The sequence below is a fragment of the Eschrichtius robustus genome, chromosome 1 (assembly GCF_028021215.1).
Source record: "Eschrichtius robustus isolate mEscRob2 chromosome 1, mEscRob2.pri, whole genome shotgun sequence".
Lineage (NCBI taxonomy): Eukaryota > Metazoa > Chordata > Mammalia > Artiodactyla > Eschrichtiidae > Eschrichtius > Eschrichtius robustus.
The window spans coordinates 681,047-707,257 of record NC_090824.1 but is presented as its reverse complement, the minus strand read 5'-3'; the positions used below and the strand labels follow the sequence as shown (position 1 = coordinate 707,257).

The following is a 26,211-nucleotide window of genomic DNA, read 5'->3' as shown; positions in this document are numbered from 1 at the left end:
GGGGGCGCTTAATCTCACTTCCGGTGAGCCCTCCGCGGGCCGTCATTGGGCCCAAAGCAGCGAGCGCGCGCCCGCCCAGCCAATCGGAGGCGGCGGCGCGGTCGGGGGAGGGGGAGCGCGGTGGGGGCGCGCGCGGGAGGGGCGGGGCGGGGCGGGGCGGCCGCAGCCTGGTCGCCGCCCGCGGGCTTGTCCGACGCCCGCCCGGCTGTCCCCGCCGCCCTGCAGCCATGTGACCGCGCCGCCGCCCTCCGCGCGCCCGGCCCGCCCGCCCGCCCGCCGCGCGTCCGCGGCCCGGCCGCAGCCCAGGCCGCCGAGGGAGCGGCGGGGCCGGCGCCATGGCCGAGCGGGGCCGCCTGGGCCTGGCCGGCGCGCCCGCCGCGCTCAACACGCCGGTGCCCATGAACCTGTTCGCCACCTGGGAGGTGGACGGCTCCAGCCCCAGCTGCGTGCCCAGGTACGCCGCCGCCCGCCTGCCGCTTTGTTCCCGCGCGCACCTGCCGGCCACCCGAGACCGGCCACAGGGGACCTCGCGCCTGGGTCCCCACCCGGGGCCTGCACGCGGGACTGGCCACCCCGGACCTGCACCCGGGGCCCCCACCCGGGACAGTCCACCCGGAACCGTTCACTCCGGGATCCCCACTCGGGACCCACACCCCGGGCCGTCGCCTTTGCGCCCCACCTCGGGCACGCGCCTTTCGTGCAGACAACCCCTGATGCGTGGATGGTCCCTGAGGTCCTGGTGCCGTGCAGCGGAGGAAGTGGCGCTGGGTTTCTCAGGCCCCGCGGTCCCCCGAGGCTCTCCGAGGCGCCTACCTGGTTGGCTCCCAACCGGCATCGTTTGCACCTGCCTACCATTGCGGTGACGGTGGAGTTGACTCAGGGTGTCTCCTCTCTCCACCGGGTACCATAGATTTCCTTTCGCGTCCAGCCACACTGTCAAGCCTGAGTGGCCTGGGAGTCACTCAGGGCACGCAGTGTCCAGAGGACATACAGATCTGGGACCTGGGACCACAATTTTATTCCTTCATCCTTCGTCCTTTTGAGGGTCTGGCCCTACCCCCTCTGTCCTGCTGGCGGGGGGGAGGTATCTGCCCCTTGCCTGTTTGCACTATGCTGTGTAATTTAGGGACTTCCTTGTACATAAACACTGCTCCTTACATCATACTGTTAATTTTGCCATCGCAAAGGACGCTGCCCTTTCCACTTGGGGGGAAGTGCCCTGTCCCCAGCGGTACAGCTGGACGAGGCTCACCCACAGGACAGCGCCATGGCCATCCCGACTCTACTCAGGCCTGTCGCTTCCCTGCTCCTCCTGCCAGCTTGAAGCTCTGCGGGTTTCTTCCTGATTCAGTGGTCCCTGCTGAGGAAGCTCCCAGGCTGAGGGCGAAGAGAGACAAACTCACACCAGGGCCTGGTTCTGGAATGGACACCAGGCCACAAGGGCTGCAGGGGGGCGGAAGGGAAAAGCTCTCCCTGGGGAGATCCCCTGGCGGGACCAGAGGAAGTGGCCAGTGTGTACCGAGGGGGGTGCGCTCTGCCACGGCTCCTTCAACAGGTGTGCGAGCCAGGTGTTGGGGACGCAGAGGGTGCCGGGTGCCAGGGTTGCCCTCCCAAGCATGAGGCTGGTGGCTCAGGGCCTTGTCTGTGCCGAGTGGGAAGGATGGGTGCTCCCAGACCTGTGTGGGACCTTGGGAGGGTGTGGTGTCGGCGGGAGACCCACCTGCTTGCCTCTTGTCTGCAAAGTCTCAGGGGCACCTTCCCAGGCCTGGCCTCCCACCCTCTCCAACTTCCCGTGTTGGCATTTGGCCCAGTGTCGGGCGTCACACCCAAGGGTCATCCTGGACCCTCCCCACCATGCTTCTCCTGTCTGTCACCCCTGCATCGTCACCCCCCACCCCCGCGCTGGCTGCCTCCCCACGGCGCTCCCTGGGGGCATGCTTGCCCCCCTTCCTGCACCTCTTCAGCAGCTTCCTGGGGTGCCCCGAAAGACCACCAAAGTTTTGACCAGGGGGAGGTGAGGGAGGTGGCAGGTGGGCAGGGGCTGCGTGGTCGAGGGGCCCAGTCGGCCCCTCGCGGAGCTGGTGTAGGAAGCCCCCTCGGGTGGGCGTGTGGGGAGGGCGGGGGCGGGGCTGTGCAGCGCTAGGTGCGGGGTGGGGGCGGTCCACGGCGCGGGGCGGGGCCTGGCGGGTTGCTCTGTAGGCGTGGGGCTGAGCAGCCGTCGGGGTGGGCAGGCGCAGAGCTCAGGGGTCGGAGGCACAGAACAGCCCCGCCCCGGCGCGGCCGTCCCCGCAAGGTGCTGCGGGTCCCCCGCTTGTACCCCCCGAGCAGGCCTCCTTGGATAGGCTGTTCTTCGTTCCGCTCGCTCAGAGACTTTATGTAGAAGGGATCCCACTCTCTGTCCGTGTGCGCGTCTCCTCTTGCCCGGTCTCTAAGTTTCTGAGCGGCGTCGAGCTGATGGCTGTGCCTGCGGCGTGGTGTTCCCTGTAGGACAGCAGCACGTGTCTCTGCTTTGTGGGGGGACCTGTGGCTGTCCACAGGTTTGGGCCAGTTATGAATGCACCCCTGTGGGCGGGCATTCTCGCACTGGCCCTCTGCCGCCGGCAGTAGGGTTTGGGGGGCGTGTGCTCGGCGTCACCACCAGGAGCCTTCCCGGAGCGGTGATGCCAGCTCTGGCCCCCACCCCCACCCCCCACCCCCCACCCCCCACCCCGGCGTCCCCACTGCTCTGCCTTCTTGCCAGCACTGCCTGACTTTCAATTGTTGCCAATCTGGTGGGTGTGAAATGGTATTGTGGTTTGAATTTGAATTTCTCTGATTACTGATGTAGGCCATTTGTACTTCCTCATCAGCGAAATTCCTGTTCATTTCTTTTGCCAATTTTTTTCTCCTTTTTTTTCCCCCCTACTTGAGTCTCAGCAGCTTTTTAGGGACTGGTAATCCTTTTTCGGCAATGTGTTGAAACCACCCTCCTCTGATGATGCAGGCTTCTTGGCTGTCTTTTCGAGGTCTGTGCTGACTCCTGAGGTGCACCCGGCGTTGTCCTTGGTCTTGTCTTGTGGTCTTTCCTTCCTGGTGGTGGTGGGAGAGCTCTCTGCTCTTCCCAGGAGCTGGTGCCAGGCCCACGGGGCTGTGACAGAGGCAGGCTCGGTTTCGTGGATTTCCTCGAGGGAGCGGACAGCACCCCTCCCCAGTGACCCCCGGCCCTGGCGTCTTCCTATCCCTGCCCCTCTGCTGGGATTCCCAAAGCAGCCTCCTTCCCCGCCAGCTTTAGCGGGGTCTGGGGCATTTTGGACCCTTGCACTTGCCCCTTAATTTTCCTTCCTGTTGAGGTTTATGAATTAATTTCACGGAGTCGGACATCGTTCCACAGGCTAACTGCGCATTCACATTCCTCCACATCCTCCTGTTGGCGTCCTCTGCCGGCCACGGAGGGTGAGCTCACACTCGCAGAAGGGCCTTCAGCTGGAAGTGTGAGCTTTGGCAGCCGCGTGCCCGGGTCCACCACAGCCCGCAGGATGGGGACGTCTCTGTCACCCCGCAGATGAGTGTCAAGCGCTCGGGGCCAGGCTCCCCCACCGGCCAGGTGCCCCGGGCATCGCCCACGGCAGCCCCGCGGCTCCCTCTCCACGTTGGTGGCATCCGCACGTGGTTTGAACTTTCTCCTGCCGGTGGGTGTTGGGGTCATTTCCTTTGGGGCTGATGTGTTCAGAGCCACTGTGACCATCCAGGGTCAGGGCTTGGGCTGCGTTCGCTCTTCTCTTCAGGATGGCTGGTCGCAGGGGAGGCGGGGGTGTGTCAACTATGAAGACACTGCCGGCTTTCCGGAGTGGTGGCACCACCTTCCAAGGCTGCCAGCCGTTCTGTGCACGTTCTGTGTACGTTCTGTGTTACCATCTTTTCAATTCCAGCCATTCTGGTGGCTGCACGATAGTTTCTCCTTGGGGTCTCACTCTGCACTTGTTGTGCGTGGGTGTTGGGTATAAGCAAGAGCCTGACGTGGTCCTTCTCCTTTAACGACTGATGTGGTTGGTAAATTACGTCAGTGGATTTTCTAGCATTAAGCTAACCGTTCACTCTTGGAAAAATACCAGCGTGGTCATGCCATGTTCCCCTTCCTGTACGTGGGTAGACTGAAATTAAGATTTTGCTTAGGACTTTTGCACCTCTGTCTAGGGTCTGTAATCTCCTGCTCATCTACTGCCCTTATCAGATTTTGGTGCCAAGATATCCTGCAGAATGAGCTGTTGCATGGTATTGTTTGTGTGAAACAGGAATTGTTTGTTCCTTGAATGTGTGGGAGAAATCACCAGTACAATACCTGAGCTTGAAGTTGCTTTGGGGCAAGTGTGACTCCTGGCTCAATTTCTTTAATGATTGTAGGACACACACACCCCCACTTTAAGTTAGTTTCGGATATATATTTTTCTGGGAATTTGTCCATTTCGTCCAGATTCTCAAGTTTTTGGCAAAAAGTTGTTCCTAATATTCCTTTTTTTTTTTTTTTAATGTCTGCAGGACCTTCAGAGCTGTCCCCTTTTCATTCCCGTTGGTGACTATTTCTGCACGTGGACATCCACACTCTGATCTGTCTCACCAAGGGTTCATCATTTTTTTAAAAAAATGAATATTCGTATCTTTATTTCTTTCCACTTATGCGCTTTATTTTTATTTTTATGCTCCTGTTCTGATTTATTTATTTATTTATTGGCTGCGTTAGGTGTTCGTTGCTGTCCATGGGCTTTCTCTAGCTGCGGCGAGCGGGGGCCACTCTTCGTTGTGGTGCGTGGGCTTCTCATTGCGGTGGCTTCTCTTGTTGTGGAGCATGGGCTCTAGGCACGCGGGCTTCAGTAGTTGTGGCACGTGAGCTCAGTAGTTGTGGCTCTCGGGCTCTAGAGCACAGACTCAGTAGCTGTGGCGCATGGGCTTAGTTGCTCCGCGGCATGTAGGATCTTCCCGGACCAGGGCTTGAACCCGTGTCCCCTGCATTGGCAGGCAGATTCTTTTTAATAAATAAATAAATTAATTAATTTGTTCTTGGCTGTGTTGGGTCCTCGTTTCTGTGCGAGGGCTTTCTCTAGTTGCGGCAAGCGGGGGCCACTCTTCATCGCGGTGTGCGGGCCTCTCACCGTCGCGGCCTCTCTTGTTGCGGAGCACAGGCTCCAGACGCGCAGGCTAAGCAGTTGTGGCTCACGGGCCCAGTCGCTCCGCGGCATGTGGGATCCTCCCAGACCAGGGCTCGAACCCGTGTCCCCTGCATTGGCAGGCAGACTCCCAACCACTGCACCACCAGGGAAGCCCTTTTTTAAATTAATTAATTAATTAATTAATTAATTAATTTTTTGGATGCTCTAATTTCTTAAAATAAATAGCTTATTATTTTTCCTCCTTTCCTTTCACATAAGATTTTATAAATACAAAATAAGTAATGCTTTGGCTGCGTTTCACAAGCTTTTATATATAAAATCTTTCAGTTTAAAAATCTTTTTAAAAATTTCCATTATTCTCTCTTTGGCATGATGGGATATTTCAAAGTCTCTTAATATCCAAACGTATGGTTTTTTTCCTTAGTTACTTTTCCACTGCCGAATTCATTTCTTCTCTTTTTTTCCATTATTCATTTCTAACTTAGTTATGTTGTTGTCACAGAGGGTGGTCAGTGTGACACCAGGTCCTTACGATGCTTTGGAACTTACTCTGTGGCCCTGTTTGAAGTCAGTGTTCATACACGTTCTGTCTGTCCTGAAAAGGGTCATGTGTTTGGCACTTGGCAGTGTCATGTTTGATACCTGTCCCTTTAGGTCACGCTTGGCTTTGTCTGTTTCTCCTGGAGTTCTGTCATTATGTACGTCCTGTTTAGAAATCACAATCCCTCCCGGTGTTTGTACTGTTCAGCCTGTCTCACTCCTGACCTGACGGTGCTTTTCATCAGAGCAAAGGTTTGGTAACAGTGTAGCTCTCTGAGCTTTCTTTTGGGTATATTTGCCTGTCATATCTTTGCTCACCTTGTTTCTTTAAACTTTCCTGTATCTTTACAGGTTACATGTATCTTTGGTTGTTTGGCACAATCTAGATTTCGTTTTCGAAATTCGTTTCGTTTTCGAATTTCGTTTAATTAATTAATTAATTTATTTATTTTTGGCTGTGTTGGGTCTTCGTTTCTGTGTGAGGGCTTTCTCTAGTTGCGGCAAGTGGGGGCCGCTCTTCATCGCGGTGCGCGGGCCTCTCACTATCGTGGCCTCTCTTGTTGCGGAGCACAGGCTCCAGGCGCGCAGGCTCAGTAGTTGTGGCTCACGGGCCCAGTTGCTCCGCGGCATGTGGGATCTTCCCAGACCAGGGCTCGAACCCGTGTCCCCTGTATTGGCAGGCGGATTCTCAACCACTGCGCCACCAGGGAAGCCCTGACAATCTTTATTTTTTAACTAGGACATTCAGTCTGTTGTCCTTTATCTAAATTACTGATATTTGGGTTCATGTCTACCATTTTATTTTTGTGCTTATTATTGTCCTACATTTTTTACATTTGTTTCTCTTTTCTGTCATACCTTATTTTGCGTTTTTTTCTTATTCTATTTCCCTTTCTATTAGTTTGAAACTTGTCACTACTTCTTCACTGGTTACCATATAAATTGTAAATTGCATACTTGCTGTTATATTTTAAAGTTAATCGTAAATTCTCTTCCTGAACAACACCGGGACCTTAGAGCACATTATTCTGACCCAACACTTTCACGTTCACATGCTTTTGTTTAGAGTATTTTAACTGTCTTCTTTTTTAGCCCAGATGAGGTTATTATTACTTCATATTGTTAATACGTGATTAATCTCAAAACTCTCACTACTTTCTTTTCTTTATTCTTTTTGTATCTCAGGACTTGGAATCATTTTGCTCCTTGTGTCGGAAAATGCGTCTTTAGGGTTTTCTTCAGTGAAGACCTGCAGATAACTAACTGTTCTTTCAGTGCATCTGAAAACGTTCACCCTCGTCCCGGAGGGTGTCCTCCCGGTCGTGGGGTCCTGGCCAGCATCTCCCCCGACTTGGCTCTCGGTTCTGCTGTTGAGAGGTCAGTGTCAGTCAGCCGTGATTGGTTGGAAGGTCTGTCCTTTCTCCCTAGTGGTTCTGCAGTCACCTCTCTGCTGTGCCCAGGTGAGGGTTTCTCTTGTGTGCCTGAGTTGGGGTCATTGGGCTTTTTGACTTTGTGGGTTGGTGACTTCCAGGAAGTTCTCAGGCACTTTCTCTGCAGTGGTCGTCTCTTCCTGTCTGTCTGCTCGCCTCCGGAACACGCCGGCCCTTTGGCAGCCCTTCCCTCTGATGTCACTGAGACCGGCCACTGGGCAGTCTCTGCTCGTCCCTGTTTCAGTGGCCAGTTCTCAGCCCTTTTCTCTGCAGAGGCACGTCCGCGTCCCACTGCACCCCAGCCTGCAGGAGGGTATGCGGGGCAGGCGGGATCGGCCGTCCCCCACCGTGCGCAGAGCGGGCATGGAGTGGCACTTGGCACGTGCCTGTGGTTGAACAGGATGCCGTGTTCAGGACCCTGGGCTTCGTTTGGAGGTCTGGGGAAGTCACCAGTCTGTTGGGGGGTGTGAGTTTAGTTGGAGGCTGAGCTCTGGTTGGGCATGTGGGTGGGGGGAGGCGGGGCGGGGAGGGCAGCACGGGGGGTTGAGAGTGGGCTCGGGGCTCGGCAGCTTCCGAGCGATGAGAGCCGTGTTGAGGGAGAGACTGAGGCATCTGACCTCAGCTATCCAGGCCTGCGGGCTGGGCATCTCTGGGGGAGGCCTGGCCCCTTGCTGCAGTCAGCGCGGCTCCGTTCAGCGCCCCCGATAGCCCTGTGCCGGGCAGTGCCCGGCCCCGGCGCACACCTGGGCGGTGGCCTGCTCCTCCGGCAGGTATCGAGGTGGGCAGTAGCCCTCCGTGGGCGCAGTGCTGTAAACGTACCATCTTCCCGAGTTGGCTTTTATGCGGAAGGAAGTGGCCACGTGGGGCAGGTGTCCTCTCATGTGATGCTTAGTGACCCATCAACCAGGTGGGGCCCCTCAGTCGCCCCGCTGCCTGTTCCTCTCTTCCCGGGATCTGGGCTCCAAAACAAGCTCCCCTCCCCCTCTCCCCAGCACGCCCAGCATCCCACCCCAGGAGGGTTGGATGAGGAAGGGCGTCTGGGAGCAGGTGGGTGGGGCTGGGGGACTGTTCCAGAGAGTAGCTGTGCAGTCGGGAGGAATGACGGGAGCCTTTGCCCCTGTGACGGCCACGTGGAGGCATCACGGTTGGATCTTCAGGGTCCTTCAGGAGCCCGAGCGTCACTTGGTGTGGCCAGAGTGACCCATCACAGAGCCGGGTGCTCAGGGGCCGGCGGGCAGGGAACGGCAGGATGGGGGGCGCTCCTGACGCTGAGCGGCCTGGTGCTGCTGTTACAGCCGGGCCCCACCAGTCCGGCGTGTCCTCCCGCCGGTACGACCAGGTCTCATCGGACACGCCAGACCGGGCCCCTCAGCTTCCGGTCCCGGTGGGAACTGGCTCGCAGTTGTCATTCCCGCTGGTGCTGGGTATTTTGGGCTCCAGGATGCGCTGGGCGGTGAGTGTGGGAGCTGCTGCCTCCCCCAGCCGCCTGCGCCTGGCTGCTCTTGTGGGTTGTTAGACGGTGGCCCTGAAAGTAGCCCTAAAAATAGCCTGTGAGTGTATGTGGAAGCTGAGTTTCCTCCCGCCCTGGAGGCGCGTTGTCACGGATGTGCCCTCAGCCAAGCAGGACTCTGCAGGGGGCTGTGGTGCATGGTGGGGACACCCTTGTCCTGAAGAACAGAATTTCTAGTAAAGCACTTTCTACTCCTGAGTGTCTCCAGCCTGCACGGCCCCCGCCCGCCTCGGGAGGAAGGCGGCGCCCTGTGCTCTGTGCTTTACAGGGTGAGACGCGCGTGCTCTCCAGGAGCCCCTTCTCGGCAGCAGTGGGCACGCAGCGCCCAGCTCTGCCGGCCTGGTAGTTCTCCCCATTGGAGGTCAAGGCCGAGGTCTGCGGTCTTCTGCATGGATGGGCCAGAGTGGGCCCTGGGGTGGGGGGGGCGTCTGGAACCACAGGCTGGTGGGACATGCCGCGGACTGGGCGCAGCTGCCCTTCTTCCTGCCAGACGCGCGGCAGCCCGCCAGGCCCTGCTGCCCCCACCGGCCTTTCCTCATCTCCCCGGCCAGACCACGCCGCCCCCCTGGTCCCGGGCGGCATCCAGCTGCCGTTCTGAGAAGGGACGCTCCTGGTGGCCTGGCCCCAGGGCACCTTTGTCCCGATGCTAGGAGAGGATGGGGAGGGATGGGGAGGGACTGGGGCAAGCAGGGTCTGCACAGGGGGCTCAGGTCCACCAGCAGTGAGGACCACCGCCCCCCAGTGGTCAGGACGGAGGGGGGCGGCTGGGAGGCGTCACAAGGAGCCTGGCCTGGCCTCTTCTCCTTGGGCAGACGCACCGGGTCTTGCCCTTGGCAGGAAGGGAAGCACCTCTCCTGTCTCCCGTCCTGGCCATCAGCTGGCTCCGCTTCCACTGTCCGTGGGGCGATTCCCCCCTCCGCCCCCGCCGCCAGGACGTGCAGCCCTACACACACCGTGAGGCCCGAGGAGAGCAGCGTGGGCTTGGGCGTCTCTGCCCCCTTGAAGGTGGAACCCTGTTGGCGGGCAGTTGGCCCTTAGAGGCACTGCCCTCTGCTCAGACGTGGCTGTGGCCTTCGGCGGCCTGGGTTCCGACCGCCTCTGCCCCGCGTCACCTGCACGGGCCGCGTGCTCCGTCAGTTGGCGCTGGGCTCCCTCGTCCTTGCCCACTTTACTCTGTAGGGCCTGCGTCCCCACGGGGGCAGTGGTGACGCTGTTACGGGGAGACCCTTAGTGAGGCGCCTTGGACCCTTGACAGCTGGGACACTGGCACCTTTCCCTTAACTGGAGCCTCGTTTTCAAGCCCTGCAGCCAACCTCGCGGCAGTGATGGTGTGTCATCTTTTATCGGACCACGGCCAGTCAGGATCTTCCGACTTTTAGATGCAGAGAGGATGGGATGAGCCTTTCGGCACAGTTTGCGTGTGGGGCCTCAGGTGCCGCCGTGTGAGGGCTGGCTCTGGGCAGGTGTCCTCAGGCCTCGGAGGACAGTGTCACCACACTGGGGCCCCCGGCAACCAGCACCCGCATCCCTGCTTCTGAACCCGGGTGGGGGGCTCCCCCCTGCTCGGGGGTGTCGTGACTGGGCTGGTCCCTGTTGTCCGGGAGCGGACACAGTGCATCTCCAAGGAGCCCGTAAGTGCCTGAGACAGGTGTCGTGCTGGGGCGAGTGTCCTGGTGGGTGCTGCCCTGGGCGCCCCCTCGGTTCCTTCCCTGAGCTCCGCCAAGGGGCCGGCTGGGTACAGCCACCGGAGGCGCCCCGTGGCGGGTCACGGGAGGGAGTGGCCATTCCACGCTCTGCGGTGGCCCAGGGCCCTCCGGCCCTGCCCGCCCAGGCTGGATGCGCCGGGCAGTGAGGGCAGGGTGAGCTTTGGCTGCAAAGACCTGTCCTTGGTTCTGGGCTCCTGTGACCGAGCCCACGGCCAGGACACTGCTGCCGGCTCTCGGTCAGGGTCCCTACGGGGTCCCCCCCGGCTGTGCCCCCGCTGTGCTTGCCCCCACCCACCCCCAGGAACGCGCTGTCTCTTGCTGATTCCCGCTCGGGCTCCGGACTTTCTGCTTTAACTGGTTGCAGTGTGACTTAAGGGTTGTCACACTTTGGCAAGTTAATGGAGAGTGACAGTCACCACACCCCGAACTGCGTGCCCCTGGCCGGCCCGGCTCTGGCAGGAGGTGAGCTCCGTGTCGAGCATGTTTCCAAACACTGTGCTTGTCGATGCAGCGCCAGGCGCCCGCCCCCCGGAGAGGAGTGAGAATGGGGCGAGACTGAGCTGCCAGCTGGGGGGTGGGCGTGGGCCCCACTCAGAATGAGGGCTTCCCAGAGGAGGGGGCATGGGACAGGCCAAGGGTCCGGCGGCAACGGCCTGAGGCCGCAGGAGAGGCACACGTCTGGGCCCATCAGGGCCACCGGAGGACCGCCCCTGGGGTCAGGCGGGTGGTGGGCTGTACACAGATGCCGAGTGGCACAGGGACCCGGCTCCCCCACCAGCCACTCGCCCCTCGGGCCCTCGGCTGGTCGCGCTGTGAGCACGGCCCTGTGCTTGCCCCGCAGGCCGTTGTCCTGGGTTTGTGCCAAAGCGGCCGAGGCAGAGCTGATGGGGGTGCCCCGCTGCAGGTCCCCACAGAGGACACGGGACCGTGACCGTCAGGGTTTGGGCGGCGGGGGGGTCTGATGCCTCCCCCCACCCCACCCCCCAGCCGCAGCTCGCCAACACCCGCCTGTGGGCTTGGTTCTGGCAGGTCATCGAAGGCTTCAGACGTTTGTTTATTAGAAATGGGGTCGGGGGTAGGACCACTGCACCTGAGCCCCTGGGGCCGTGCTGGGGTCACCTACAGTCTCGGTGTCATGCCAGCTTTGGGGCGATGGTGAAGGTCGTTCTAGGAGAGAAGCGCGGCACAGACGGGGACCCCCCCCACCTCCCCAGCGGGAGGAGCGAGTCTGTAGGGAGGCCCTGTGCGGCCAGGACGCTGAGCCAGGCCTCTCCCGACCGGTGGAGAGAACTCCACACCTCTCTCCCCTTTCACATCTGCCTCCCGGAGAAAAGGGGACAGCGCCTGGTAGAAACGCCCCCCTCCCCCAGAGCCTCGGGCCTGGCTCAGCGGACAGGCCGACATTCCATCCCGCCGCCACCGCAGAGGCCTCGGGGAGGGGGGCAGCTGCTACACCAGCTGCTCGGGGACGCTCGCTGGAAAGCTGGGGCATGCCATCCCGCACGTGCTCTGTACCCAAGATAGGCGCCCAGCGCTGCCGTCCTTTTGCAGAGAAGGTTTCTGGGGCAGTGTGCACGGGCCGTGGGGCAAGAGAGGGCGGCTGCGTAGGCCCCAGCCCAGCGCCTTCCTGCTGAAAACCAGCTCCTTTAAAGGAGGGCACAGTGGGCAACAGGATAAGCGGGATTTCCAGTTAGGCTGTTTGTGTTAGGAATAAAAAGAAGCCGCGTGTGGTCAGACCGTTTAGAAGAGAGTTCCTCGGGAATCCCCTCCTACTCGGGGTCTCTCCAATTCCCTGTAAGAGGAGAGTGAAGGTGAGAGTCTTTCTCAGGGAGACATGCAGCCTGGCAGCCCCATTTTTGCATGTTATTGATCTAGAGAGAAAGGGGTGTCAGGTTCACCCGGACCCAGAGCCTTGCGGGAGGGAAATTCGGAAACTCATAGCAATAGAGCATTACAGATGTCCGGGGCTCTAGTTTAATTTCCTCCCCCTGCTGTGAGTTGAGTTAACTCAGGTGAAGCCAGGATGTTACACAGCTGTTTCCTCCCGAGCGAGCTCAGCGGGCTGTGGGCCGCCCCCAGGAGGCCTCTCAAGGCTGACCCACGCCCCCTTCCCCAGGCGGGCGGCCATGGCGCTGCTGTGCGCTGGGTTTGTGAAGGAGAAGGCCGTGGAGCCAGGTGATGGGCAGAGGCCTCCGGGGAGTCGCGCCTGTGGTTTGTAGGGGCCCTGGGCATGGCTGGCGGGCTGCAGCCCCTCCCCGCATGGCCCCGACCAGACCCTCTCCTCGCCTCTCGCGCCTGTGTGCCTGACTTGGCGTTTCCATCGACGTTCGAGATTTGCTTCCTGGCACCTGGACGTCCTGGGGACCGGACCTGGTTGAGGAGGGGACCCCGGGCCTCCAGGAGCTCTGGGGGAGTCTAGGGTGCTCGGACCCCCAGGCTCGGCCTCTGTGGTGCAGTGCGTCAGGGGCCTGGGGGCCTGAGCGTCCCCTGGGGGCACCAGTGTGGGGCGGGGCGAGTGGCCGGAGCCTTCTGGTCTCCTCAGGACCTGTAACCACTCAGCGGGCTTCTCGCGATGGCTGGGCGCGGTCCAGGCGGCCCTCTGTGTGGGCACAGCAGGGACCCCTGCAGCGTCCCCTGGGGACTGGCGGGGCCCAGTACGCCCTCACTGAGAGCAAGCCTGTGGGTCCACGGCGGCTGCGTTACCGCAGAGCAGGTGCACCTGGCGCCTGTCTCAGGGAGGAGACCTTGGGCTCCACCGAGCGGGGCCAGGACCTCTGCTGTTGGAAGAGGGAACTCGGGGTGAACCCCTGCGTCCGCACCCGCACCCGGTGGGGGGAGGCTCCAGCCGGCACCAACCCCGCCCCCTTGTGTCTTGGGGTCTCGGGGCCTCTCTGTGGAGGACAGGCCATGAGGCAGGACCCACCTGAGCAGACGCAGTGGTGGCTTCCCACCGGGGAAGCGGGGGCCCCCAGGGGTGGCCGCTGTGCCCGTGGTGGGAAGTGGCCGAGCCTGGGGGGCTGGTGTGTCTGATCGCTGGCCCGACCTCAGTGTGACCCTGCCCCTCGCCCGGTGACAGCCCTGGTGTGGCCAGCGCCTGCCCAGACGGAGGGCAGTGGTGTGGCTGAGGAGAGGGACCTGGGGCTCCGGGGCACACGGAGGTCGGAGGATAGAGCGTCCCAGACAGCCAGGGCCCAAGACCCAGCGTTTCCAGGAGGGCCAGCTGCTGGGATTGAGGTGTGCGGTGAGCATGGACCCGGTCTGGAGCCTGCTCTGGAGAGGGCGTAGCAGCAGCAGCTGGGGGGGCTCGGGAGGGTGTGCCGGGATGGGGGGGTACCGGGAGGAATGGCCGTGTGTTGGCTGCTGTGAGCAGCAGCTCTCCTCAGGTCACCCCCGTTTCTCAGCAGAGCGAGCAGTGGAGCGAGGTGGGGGGAAGGGGGGCGGTGGGAGGTGTTGGTCCAGGGACGGCGGGCCCAGGAAGGTTGGGGGCCGGACGTCCGTGTCGCGGACCTGGGTGGCCAGGTGGTGCCAGGGGTTCTCCGGGGCTGTGTCCAGCGTCTCAGGTGCAGAATATTGGTGAACTGGGTGCCCCAGGAGGGACCAGAGGGAGGGAGATGGGGTGCTAGGCTGGGGGCTGGCCTGGGGTGACCCGCAGTGGGTCCAGCGCTAGAGGACGTGGGCCGGAAGATGGGCGGCGGTCCGAGAGGAGGTCCGAGCGTGGGGCCTCCTGGAGACAGGACGAGGCCCCGGTGGGGTGGGTGCCTGCAGGCTGTGTCCGTGGGAGGAGGAGGGACGTGGGGTTCCTGGGATTCCGCTGTCTGGGGCATCCGTTCCAGCTGAGGCGCGTCCTGCGCGGGCCTCTGTGACTTGCCCGGCCAGCCCCCCCAGCTGGGACCCGCAGCGTTCCTCCCTTTCCTGGTGATGGGGGGCAGGGCCGCGTGGTTCAGCTTCCTGGTGACTAGCCCTTTTATCACCTCTGGCGCCTTCACCCGGATCCCGCTTGATGCCCCGTCTGGTGCCACGTGCCCGCCCGGTCCGTGACGTCAGCCTGGCGCTCGTTTCTGCCATCATTCTTTCTTTGTTTCGCTCTTCCTCTGCTATTTTTGGTCACTTATTCCTTGGAAATTGGTGAAGATTGATTGAGTTTTGTTTATTACCTTCTCCAGGAAATCTGTTTTCAAGTTCCTTTATCGTGTGCTTGAAAAGTGAGAATTCCCAGCATTGACGGGAAACCAGCATCCCTCCCTCCCTCGCAAGCAAGTGAGGGCCTTACCGAGTGGGGCTCTGCACCCCTCTCCCGGCCCCCCGGTTCCAGACTCCTCCTCACGAGGGGGTCAGCCTCCTCACGCCTTCCGCTCTGGCCAGGCGCCCGCTCGGTCCTCGCACCCTGGGCACGGAGGGGCCGCTGGGGCTCTGTCCGCTGGCCTCTCTAGTGGTTTTGACGAGTTTGCGGTAAGCCTGCCGGTGGTTCCCCTGTGGGCGGCGTGTGTTCCCTCGTTGCTAGGAAGTGTTTTTCTTTGGATTTGGCATGTCTGGGTGTGTTTATTATCACATTATTACTTCATCCTCCCTGGGATGACACTGGTCTGCCCAGCTCGTTTTGGAGGAATTCTCATCTGGGGTCTGGTCGGATGTCCTGCTTCCCCTCCTCTGTCTCCAGTTGCCCTTCCTGGCGAGAGCCGCGCCCGGCAGCGTCCAGTGCCAGCTCTGACCATGAGGGGCCACCCTCAGCTCCGTGGTTGGGCCACGCGGGCAGCCCCCCAGGGCACACAGGAGCCCCTGAACAGAAGCCCTGGCCGTGCCGACCCTTTCCTGGCCGTGGTGAAGCCCGGTGGGCACTGCACCCGGCCCTCAGATGGTGGGATTGCTCGGCCCCCAGGGCCTCCCAGGCTTCCCGGGGGAGGCATCTCTGCAGGGAGCCACGCGGCACAAACTGGAGGAGGCGCAGGTGGAGGTCTTGGTCCAGTGTCCAGGGCTCCTCTTGGGGGCTCCAGCCCCTGGGCGCGGGTGCTGAGGGCTCAGTCTCCTGCTGAACAGCAGCCCCTGTGACCCCCTGCCAAGGAGCGGGTCTTGATTCCTAAGTGAGAAGTTCAGTCCTAGACGCGCCCCGTCTGGGGCAGAGCAGAAATCCTCTGAGAAGGCTCGAGCCCCATCCCTACTGTCAGCTCAGGCGGGTAGCAAAGTGCCACAGGCGTGCAGCTTAAACAGCACTTAGTTCTCACAGTTCCGAGGGCTGGAAGTCCAAGGTCTCGGTGCCAGCAGGTCCGGTGTCTGGTGGGGGCTGCGTCCTGGTTCATAGATGGTGTCTCCCTGTGTCCTCACTGGGGGAAGGGGTGAGGGAGCTCCCTGGGGTCCCTTTTACAAGGGCACTAACCCCATTCACGAGGGCTCCACCCTCCTGACCTCATCACCTCCCAGAAGTCCCTCCTCCTGATAGCATCACATTGGGGCTTAGGGCTTCAACATACGGATTTGGGGGAAACAATAGCCTGTAGCCCCCACTGTGCCCCCAGTGTTTTCAGGGGCACCTGGGGCAGGACACACTCTGCTCCCCTCACAGACGCTTCCAGGGTGCATGTAGCTGCTGCCCTCCACGCCCTCCCCAGACCCGGTGCCTGTGGGCAGTGGGCCTGCAGTGGAGCGTGCCCACAGCCTGGGACCCGGAGCTTGTCGGGTCCTTGTAGACCACCTGCTGTAAGACACCAGAGGCGCCTGTCCCACCTCGCCCGCCCTGACTGCTCTGGCTCTCTCGACCCCCTGTTGTCTGACAACCTGGAGCCACCGAACTCCCCGAGACGGCCACGCTCCACACCCAGCAGGGCGTGCTCTCTCCCTTCCGTGAGCCTGCCCACTGCGGGGCCACCAGAGGCTGCCCCGTCACGGTGTCCCGCGGCGGCTCTGCTTGTCAGTGCACGCGGCCCAGGTGCTCCCCCGTCGCCGTGGGCCCCGCTCCGCCAGCCCTCGTGGGCGCCTGTCACTGGGCTGGGAGCCTGGGGACTCTGGCTCCTTGCTGGTGTGGCCTGGGGACGCGCCTGGACGGGCCGGGCTGGGGCGAGGCTAGCGTGGTCTCTCTCAGCCCTTGGGAAAGCTGAATGTTAAAGGAGCCGGGGAACGGGGCACCTCCTTCCAGGGCCACCCCCGAGTGTGCCCTCCCCCCCTCCCCCCCGCCCCATGGGAAGTTGGGAGCGGGGCAGGAGATGGGTAGATTTTGGCAAAGAAGCAGGAGGAAGGCCGTCACCTTCACTCTGTCCAGGCAGACCGCAGGGCTTGCGGCCAGCTGGGCCCTTGCTGTCCCGGCTGTGAGTCACCTGGGCCACAGCTTCCCGCCTGGAGCAAGGCTGAGCGGGGCCACTGCTTGGTCCCTGAAGTCCCCTGTGGTGCGGTCCAGCCGGCAGGCTGTGCAGGAGGGCATGTGGCCCAAGCGAGGTGCTTGTGGCCTGCGGCCGTCCTCTGCGCCCAGCTTCCCTGTGCTGGCCTTGCCGTCCCACCCGAATAAAGCCCCTTGCCGAGGAAGGGCCCCACCCGCAGGAAAGTGCTGGGCAGGGGCTCTTTCCCGCCAGGGGACCCCATCTCCCTCGCGGCCAGGACAGTGCGGGGCTCCCCTCCAGTGGCTAGTGAGGTGTGCCCGCATGCCCGGGGCCTCTGGTCACTGAGGCGGGGGACAGAAGCCCAGCAGGCCCAAGGAAGGAGGTCCTGATGGCCAGGCCCGGGTCCTGGGATGGCTGACGGCTCCCACGTATAACAGCCTCGTGGCCGGCTGGCCGGAGCCCTCTGGGTCCCAGGCCCTGTGTTGAGGTTATGCATGTGTCCCAGTGTTGTCTGCCCAGCCCCCTCGGGGCCCCCCCCCGTTGTGGGCACAGGGTGCTCTCTGCAGGCGCCTGGGCCCATGTGGCCTCTACCGGGCACCCGTGCTCGGCCCGGCCCACCCACCGGCCGGCTCGTCCACTGTGGGGCCATGCTGGCCTCTGACTCAACACCCACCACTACCTCAGGGGGACTGGCTCTTCTGCCCCCTCCTCCCCGTGCCCTGGCCCCCGTCGCAGGTTAGCCTCTGCTGGGGCAGGAAGGTGGGCTCACAGTGACCCCTTCCAGGGATCCCGGCCTTGGTGTTGGGGTGCCTGACTGTCCCTTGCTTCCTGCAGGGCCATCCCAGCCCCACACCGCTGGCAGGGAAGCTGAGAAGGCACCTCTGACCTTCTCTCCTGATTAGCAGGAAGCAGCCATGTCCAGATAAGGCTCGATCACCAGAGAAAGCTGAGCTGGGCCAGTGAGAGCTGGCAGCCGCCTCAGGCTGCCGGAGGAAGGTGACCAGCGCTCGGGATGCGGGTGGAACTGGAGCCCTTGGCCCCCAGCAGGCTCTGCCCCTGAGAACCCTCCAGGCCTCCAGGTGCCCCAGCCTCGCCCTGCAGCCCTGCCGTGGCCAAGCTGCGTGGGCCTGGAGCCTGAGCCCCCAGGGTGCCACGTGTGGGCCGGCCCGTCCCTGGGGGCAGGCCGGGCGCGGGGGCCGCGTGGCCACCTGCCGCCGTAGGGTCCCCGCTCCCACCGGGGCAGACGCAGGACTGTGCAGACAGGGTCAGCTCCTGGAGACAAAAGGCCCCTTAGTTCTCCCTCCCACAGAACACCCAGCGCATGTGGGGCCACAGAGGCAGCCCCGCACGTGGCCCCGTTTTAACCGCTGACGTCCTGGGTGCCGGGAGGAAAACGGGGGAGCCAGCGTCCTCCTCGGGGGGCCAGCCCGGCCCGGAGAAACCCGGGGGGCGCTCTCCTTGCGCTTCGCGGGCTGCGCGCTGTGCTGGGGTCTGGGCCCAGCCAGCCCCTCGTGGCCCGTGTGGTCGCCCTGCGCCCAAGCTGAGTGCTGCTGGCGGGACTGCAGTGGGGCGGCCGCTCTGGGCGGCGGTCTGCAGCCCCTCAAAAGGCCCAGCCACGTCGCCACGTGGCCAGCACGGCACTCTTTCAGAAGAAGAGGAACGGGGGCTGGAGCCACGCTTGCACACGCGTGTTCACGGCGGCTGCCCAGAGGGCCGAGTGCTGTCCCGACACCTGCCAGGTGGGTGAATCCAGGACGTGGCGCCCCTCGGAGGAGCCACACGTGTGACCCCCTTGTACCGAACGTCAGACCGGGCAGGGCCGCCAGGAGAGACCCGCCGGGCCGGGCCTCTGTGGGCTGAGGAAGCTGTCCTGGGGTTAGAGGTGACGGCTGCTCAGCGTCGTGAAGGTGCTGCGTGCCACTGGTGTGTACGCTTGAACGTGGTTAAAGTGGTCGATTTTACGTTGTCCGCGTTCTACTACAGTAGGGAAGAGTTTTAAGGAGGGGGGCCGGGATGGTTCTAGATCCGAGGAGACCAGCCAGGCAGGCGATAGCGCTCGGCCCGTGCCGCCGACAGCAGGGAGGACAGGGCGCCGTGGGCGACGGCCCCGCGCTTGGCGTCCTGATGCCCCAGCTTGCTCTCAGCCGGGTCGCCCCCCAATCCTAGGTGCCCGTGGGGAGGGGGTCCCTGGTTGTTGGTGGCGGGGTGTTTGCTGAGCTCTTGCTGTAACTTTCTGTGGAGCTCGAACTTTTCCTCATAAAAGCCAGGGCGGCGGGCGGTGGGCAGTGACCTGCAGGCCCTGGAAGGCTCTGGAGCCCGAGGGCGTTGTGGGTTATGGGTCTGCACTCCTGTGAGTCGCCTCTTTGCGCCGTCGCCCACATTTCTGTGGGTTGATTGTCTTTTTGCTGCTCTTCTGTAGGCGCCTTTGTACTTGGGACATTAGTCCTTTGTCTGCCGTCGGCATCGCGGCTCTTTTCCCACATCCATTGTCCCAGCTCTGAGTTTGCTTGCGGTAACGTCCACGTTTCCGGTCTCAGGAAGAGTTAGTGTCTCGCGGAGCTGGGGGAGCCGCTGAGTTGGGCACATCTGGCCCCCTTCCTCCGAGGACCTGGGTGCACCAGGTGCCGTCCTAGGCCCCGGCCCTGGTCCCATCCTCGCGGAACTCAGCCCTGCTTAAGGGGATGCGTGGTGAACCGGGACAGACACTTCCCACCTGAGCACCATCAGTGATGGGGGGTGAGGTGGGGCGAGGTGGGATACGGACCTCCCTGATGTTGGGGCGCCGGTCAGCAGGGCGGGGCCAGGCCCCAAGTGCTGGGCCCTGGGCTGGGAGTGCAGGAGGTCTCTAGGGCCTTCCCGGAGGCTGGACAGAGCCAGTCACTGGGTTCTTTCCGCCAGGCGCCTCCACACCGGCTGGCGGCCACAGGACAGTGCAGGGTCCTCCTGGGGGGCTGGTCAGGTGGAGAGGAGGCTGAGGGGCTTCCAGGAGGTGGGTAGAGCCAGGGGCGGGGGGCCTGGGATCGGCCCCTGGGCAGTCAGGAGGGAACTGGCCGTGTTTTGGGAAGGACTGCACGTTGGGCTGGAACGTTTCATTTTAGAGTGAAAATGTCAAGAAGAGCAAAGGTGGCAAAGATGGTGGTTGGCGTGCAGACGGGCACTCCTGCCTCCTTCTGAAGCCAGCAAGACCAGGAATGGCCAGAGACCTGGGAGGAGGCCCAGGAGGAGGAGGAGTACGGGGGGAGCCCAGGACCACCGGGTCGGGCCCACTGCAGGGAAAGCCAAGGACAGGCCCAGACCTCAGATTCTCCAAAGGACAGAGGCACAGACACCGGGGCGGAGAGAGGAGCCCGGAGCCCTCCTCGTCCCTGCTCTGGATGCGAGCAGACGCCGGCATCCGGGTCCAACAGAGTGACGGTGAGCAGGAAGCATCAACGACAGCGCAGCCCTGCACCCGTGGAGCGGGGACAGGAGGCTCTGGTGAAAGAACGTTCCGGAACACCCAGCTAGACGGCAGACGCGGACGGGCTCGGCACAGGAGCCAAGTGCAAGCTGAGCAGCCGTCCCGGGGAGCAGAGCAGAAACAGAGGTGCACAGAGATGGCAGGAGAGAGACCGTGGGAGCCCCAGTGTCGCAGTGACAGGCGCCGCGTGTGGAGAGAGGGGTGTCTTGGCGCTCCTGCAGGAAGGAGCCCCCACCCACCGCCGGTCCTCCTGCTGCCCTTGGCCCTGTGCTCTGTCCACTCTGTCCACAGGGCGGCCAAGAGGTGCCCTCCGCAGGCCGTGCGGGAAGGTCGCTGCCCTGCCGGAGCGCGCAGAGCCTCCCTCCGCGGCAAGCGGGCCCAGGCGGGGACGGTCCCCTCCTCAGATGTCTTTCCTCCTGACTGGTCCTGCCTCTTCCGTCCTGAGGAGAGCGAGCACGGGAGGGGGTGAGGTCCCGCTGTGCGGCCCCCGCGCTCTTGGTGGGCCTGGAGCAGTCGGGTGAGACAGCCTTGCTTTCCTCTTAGGGGTGGGGAGCCCTGTTGAGGAAGAGCCCCTCTTAGCAAAGGTTTTCGTTTGTTTGTTTTTGCTTTCCTCTTCTTGGCCGCACCTCGTGGCATGTGGGATCTTAGTTCCCCGACCAGGAACGGAACCCAGGTCCCCTGCACTGGAAGAGTGGAGTCTTAACCACTGGACCGCCAGGGAAGTCCTTTAGCAAAGGTTTTCAATCAGAAGTTAAAACCAAGCCTTGTGCACTGTTGGTGGGAATGTTAAATGATGCATCTTCTGTGTAAAACAGTGGATCGAACTGGCCCCAGACCCAGCAATCCCACGTCTGGGTGTGAGTATCCTGGGGGAATTGAAAGCAGGGTCTCCAAGAGATATTTCCCCCCCACCCCCGCCGTGTCTCTAGCAGCACGATTCCCATGAGCTGAGACGTGGAAGCAGCAGCCCAAGGGCGTTGGCGGGTGTAGCAAGTGTGCTGGACAAGCAAGTGTGCTTAGTCCGTACGGTAACGGTGACCCAGCCTTGAAAACGAAGGGGTCCTGACACAGGCTGCATCATGGAGGGACACGCTGAGTGCCATGGGCCAGTCACAGAAGGACAGATCGTGTGTGAGCCACTCGTACGAGGTCCCTAGAGCAGTCGGATTCATAGACAGGAAGTAGGATGGTGGGGCCGCGGGCTGGGGGACAGGCGGGGAGTGAGTGTTGAATGGGGACAGAGTTTCAGTTTTACAAAATGATAAGAGTTACGGGACGTGGTGATGGTGGCACAACCGTGTGAATGTGCCTGATGCCCCTGGACTGGTTCCTTGCAGGGGGTAAATTTCATGTTGTATACATTTTACTGCAATAGAAAAGGAGCGAGGTAGCGTTGCCAGACTGTTCCCCCACACGCGGCTGCAGCAGTTACACTCTCCCAGGGTGGGGAAAAGTTAGAGCCGGACGCCTCGGGGCTCACCAGCGCTGACCCTCACGCTGCCTGGCTGGACTCCAGGCGGGGACCCAGGGAGGGGCTCGGGGCCCACCCGCCTGGGGTCCTGCTTAGGTGGGGAGCCGTCTCCAGACCCCGAGGCCTGCTGAGTCCCCCGGTGGGGACTGCCCTTCCCCCGCTCCTGGCCCACGTGGGGCCCTGGGGACCCTGTGGCGTTCCGCCATCAGGGAGCCTGTCCCCACCCGCCACCTGGCGCTGCCCTCCCCTCCCGCAGCTGAATGAAGCTCGGGGAATTTGGTTTAAAGGAGGCGCCGCCCTGCTCCTCTGGGACCCCAGTGCCCCGGGGCAGCAGGGCCGCAGGCTCCCGTGTCCCCCACGCGGGACGTGGGGGTGGTCAGTCCCCCAAAGAGGAATCGGGGGCTTTGTGCTCTTTGCAGCCTCGTCTCCCCGCCCCGGAGGGCCTGCCCCCACCACTTGGAACCCAGGCTCCGAAGCTGGGTGGGCTGAGGTCTTTTTTCTAGGGCTGGGCACAGGTGCTGGCCAGGTTTCCTGGGGCAGCAGCGGGGAGCGGGGCCTTGGGGGACCCTCAGCTCCCTCCACTGCGGGGTGACTGGGGGGGGCTGGGCAGACTGGTCCCCCCCCCAGCCCCTGGGGGGCATTAATCGTGAGACCTTCCTGTCAGTGGGAACACCCTGCGGGCCTGTGTATAAAAACATCTGCGAAACCAGCTTTCCGTGAACTTTCTGAAATGTCACTTGTTTCGTAACTCACAAAATCCAGGGGTGTCGGGATACGGTGGCTCCTCCTCACCCCCCAGCACGCCTCCCCTGACCTCGGGGTCCCAGCATAGCCTGACCCCACGGCAGAGCCCGTGCCCCTGCTCCCCCGGGTAGTGCGTGCTCACGTGGGCCTTGTTGAATGACGCCCCCGGGGAGGTCCCTGCCGCCCCCGCTCTCCCGTTCCCAGGGTGCCCTGCTCTGCTCATCTTCCTGTCCCCGTCCCCTGTGCCAGCCTTCTGTCCCAGCGCCTCTGTCCATTCACCCCATGCTCGATGTGACCCCTGCCCTCCAGGGCCCAGGCCCAGCACCCCATGCTGCCAGGTCCCCCTAAGAGTCTGCCTCTTCAGGTCAACCCCAGAGAGGACGTGACCAGCGCTCCCCCAGGGTGCCATCTCCCCGCTCCCTTCCTCTTCTGTCCCTCCTTGCTCCACCACCCTGCTGGCACCTCCCTTTTCCTCCAGACTCTGTCCAACACCTTGGCCGGCCGAGGACCAGCCCCGGGAGGCCTGCCCGCCTTGCGGGCAGGGGCGGGCACTGTGCGGCGGCCCAGGCGCCCCATCCCGTCAGGGCCCGTGGGGCCCACTGACCTGAGAGCACACGGAAGCCCCAGCCCCGGGTGTCACCCGGAGGGACAGAGACCCGGCAGCATGGGCTCGGCCCCACCTCCTGGGACCCACCTGGTGGCGGGAGGCGGCTCTGAGGGGGCCGCAGCTGCCTTCAGCCGGATTACAGCCCAGCCTGGGTGCCTAGTTGCCCTGGGCTGTGGGCAGCTCCGCAGCTCTGCTGGCCCTCACAGCTGACTTCGCGGGCACTCCTCAGTCTCTGCTTTGCGAGTGCGCGGTTGTCTCCTGGGTCCCTCAATCCTGTAGGCCCAGCTCTTCCCGCACAGCAAGAACCAGAGACCCTGAGGACTGAAGTGTGTGTCAGGGCCCCTCTCACACCCACGCGGGGGCGTTCCCTTCCCGGGGGCAGAGGCGTCTTCCACACCCGTCTTTAAGGTGATGCCCCAGTCATAGCGGCTCCTCCCCGCGCCGAGGATGACCTGTGGCTGGACATCCAATGAGATGCTGCAGGAAGGGGCGGGCGTACTGTCCGTGGACACTCACACAAAGCGAGAGCAGCTGCGTTGGGAAGAGGCCACCACACACGGGAAGACAGAGTAGAAACAGTTCTTTGCTGCGTGTTCATGCTCAAACAAAGGAAGGGGAAATCCCCAGGGGGGACTTCATCTGGATGAAGAGGGACCTGGGCCAGGGAGGTGCCTGGGGGTGGCTGGGGGGCCTCAGAAGCACGTCTGTGAGGGGCTTGTGAAACCGGGGCACTCGGTGGGGGGCTTGGGGCCACCCTGCCTGGGGTTAGGGAACCCGAAGTGGCAGGGAGGCTGCCCCTGTGAGGAGGATGGTGGACCGCCACGTGCCGTCAGAAGCCCACGTTGGTGTCGTGCGTGGGTGTCGATTCTGAGCACTGAGATGCCTCTTCAAGTGCAAGTGTTAGAGAACGAGAGACTGAGCCTTCAATCACAGGCCCCTCCAACTCAAGTTATGTAAGGAACAGGGCAAATCTTAGAAAAAAATAGAGGAATGGAGGTAACAGAGCAAGCTTAATGAAATAAGAAAACAATATGAAATGTTAACAAAAGCCAGAAGTCAACTGCTCGGAAAGACTAATAATGTAGCAAACTTTGGCAAAAGTGATCGAAAGAGAAAGCACACATGTAAACAATTTTGGAACGAAGCGACAAAGTCGAAGAACACTAAACAACGTTGTCAATAAACATGAAAAATAAGTATGATGCTTTTCTAGAGAAAATATGAATTACTTAGTAATTGACTTAGTAAAATAGAAAATGTGTGGAGACCAGTTACATCAAAGCCTCCTCTCTTCCCCAAAGAGCACCAGATGGCTTTATTTGTGAGTTTTACCAAATGTTCAAGAAATAAACCCTGTCTTGTATGACGTGTTCCAGAGATTGAAAAGATGTTTAAAAAGAGGCAAAGCTGTCAATTTTATGAGGGCAGTAGAGTCATCAAAACTCCCAGAGGCAGCACAAGGGTAGGGTTGACCTCATGGACATAGATGTGAAAATCCTAAAGAAAATGTTGAGCCCCAAAAAAATCCCTACAAGGTATAAAATTGCAAAAGTATTTCATGAAATAGGAATTATCTCAAGAGTGTGTGGGTGATTTACTTAACATTAGACTATTATCTTTATCACATTCAGAGTGAAAGAGAAAAATCATATGATCTATCCAGAAAAAGCATTTGATGAAATTTAAGAGACATTCTTAGGGATGTAGAAATAAACAGGAACTTTAACCTGTTATAGGGCACCTACTAAAAATCTACAGACCTGCACTATCCAATGTATTAGCCTACATTTGGCTACTGATTAATCCATTTATCCATTAAAATGTATAATTCACTTCTGCAGTAGCACCAGCCGTATTCCGACTGCTGGCTACTGGTTACCACATTAGAGAGTGCAGCTATAGAACATTTCCATCACTGCAGAAAGGTTACTGGACTTCGCTGCTGTACACACATCATTCTTAAACACTAGAAATATTACCTCTAAAACCAAGAAGAAAGGTAACTGCTGTTATCCTTGAGGTACTGGACGGTGCAACAAGACGTGAAAAGCAGATAGGAATGGGTTGAAAGAAACACAACTGCCAGTTGCAGATGGCATTGTTGTTCAAATGGACAATACAAGAGAGCATACAAGCTGTTAGAACCAGTAACAGTCCTGGAAGGTTGACTGATACAAGATCAACACACAGAATCAATAGTGTTGAAACACCTGCAGCGTTTCAATTTGAAAATAAGAAGAACAGTGTTATTCAGAAAAGCAGCTAGTAGCTTATTTAGGAATCAGTTGGCCAAAGGGCATTAATGACTTTCGCCAGAGAAACAGCTAACCACTGACTCAAGGACATAAAACACCTGAGTAAGGAGGTGCTGAGGCTCCGTGATGACCTAAAGATGTCACTTCTCCCTAAATGCAATTCAGTTTTACAAAATGCCGTGAAGGAATTGAACTTGGCAAGCAAATTATGAAGTTTCTATGAAACAGACAAGCAACTTTAAAGAAAAATGAAGTATGCTTGTGTTCACCTTAGCAGATGCATGTTTATTTAAATAAGCTATACTGATGAAAACAATATGCAATTGTCAGAAGTATGGACAGATTGACCTGTGGGGCATAGAGCAGGACACAGAAACACACAAACGCAGCACGCTTCAGAAACAGCCTTCTTCATCCGTAAGGAAGGGATGTACTCTTTCAGAAGTGGTTGGGGGACAGGTGGGCATCCATATAGAAAATAATAAAATCAGGTCCCTACCTCACACCATACACAGAACAGCTCCACATAGATTAATGACCTCAGTGAAAAGAGGAAAAAAAAAAAAAACTGGGAGGAGGGGTGTGAAATTAACGAATGTATTATCCAAGAGGCATAAATCATAAAAGACATTTAATTAAATAAACATTGTCTAGAAACCCACTCATGTGACAGCCCGCAGCTAGGACGTAGATGATAGATGTGATGTACATAGGCCAATGATTACACCTAGAATAAATGAAGAATCCCTAGACAGTGAGGAAATGCCAGTGCAATAGAATAATGGGCAAAGGTTTTGTACCGGCAGGCTGTGGAATCGCTCACGGCCAGCAAGCACCTGAGAAGTTGCACAGCCTCCCTGGAGGTCAGGGCGATACCAGATAAAACCACCGCGAGATCCCCCAAGTCTAGTGATTCTGTTCGTTTGGGGGGTTGAGTGCTAGGGGCTGAATTGTGTCCCGCCCCCACCAGGTTCACACTGTGACTCCCTGACTCTCCCAGTGCGTCGGGATGTAACTGTATTTGGAGACAGGTATTCAA

The 26,211-nt window shown here is 60.5% G+C and overlaps 1 protein-coding gene across 2 annotated transcripts in view; it reads left to right on the top strand.

Annotated features, from left to right (window-relative positions):
* Positions 1-306: 306 nt before the first annotated feature.
* Positions 307-26,211, top strand: part of PACS2 (phosphofurin acidic cluster sorting protein 2) — a 64,061-nt gene continuing 38,156 nt past the window's right edge. For both annotated transcript variants that reach the window (XM_068539365.1, XM_068539356.1), the window contains exon 1: positions 307-454. In XM_068539365.1, the coding sequence (XP_068395466.1) occupies positions 336-454 (119 nt within the window). In that variant the 5' untranslated portion in view covers positions 307-335. The remainder of the gene's footprint in view (positions 455-26,211) is intronic.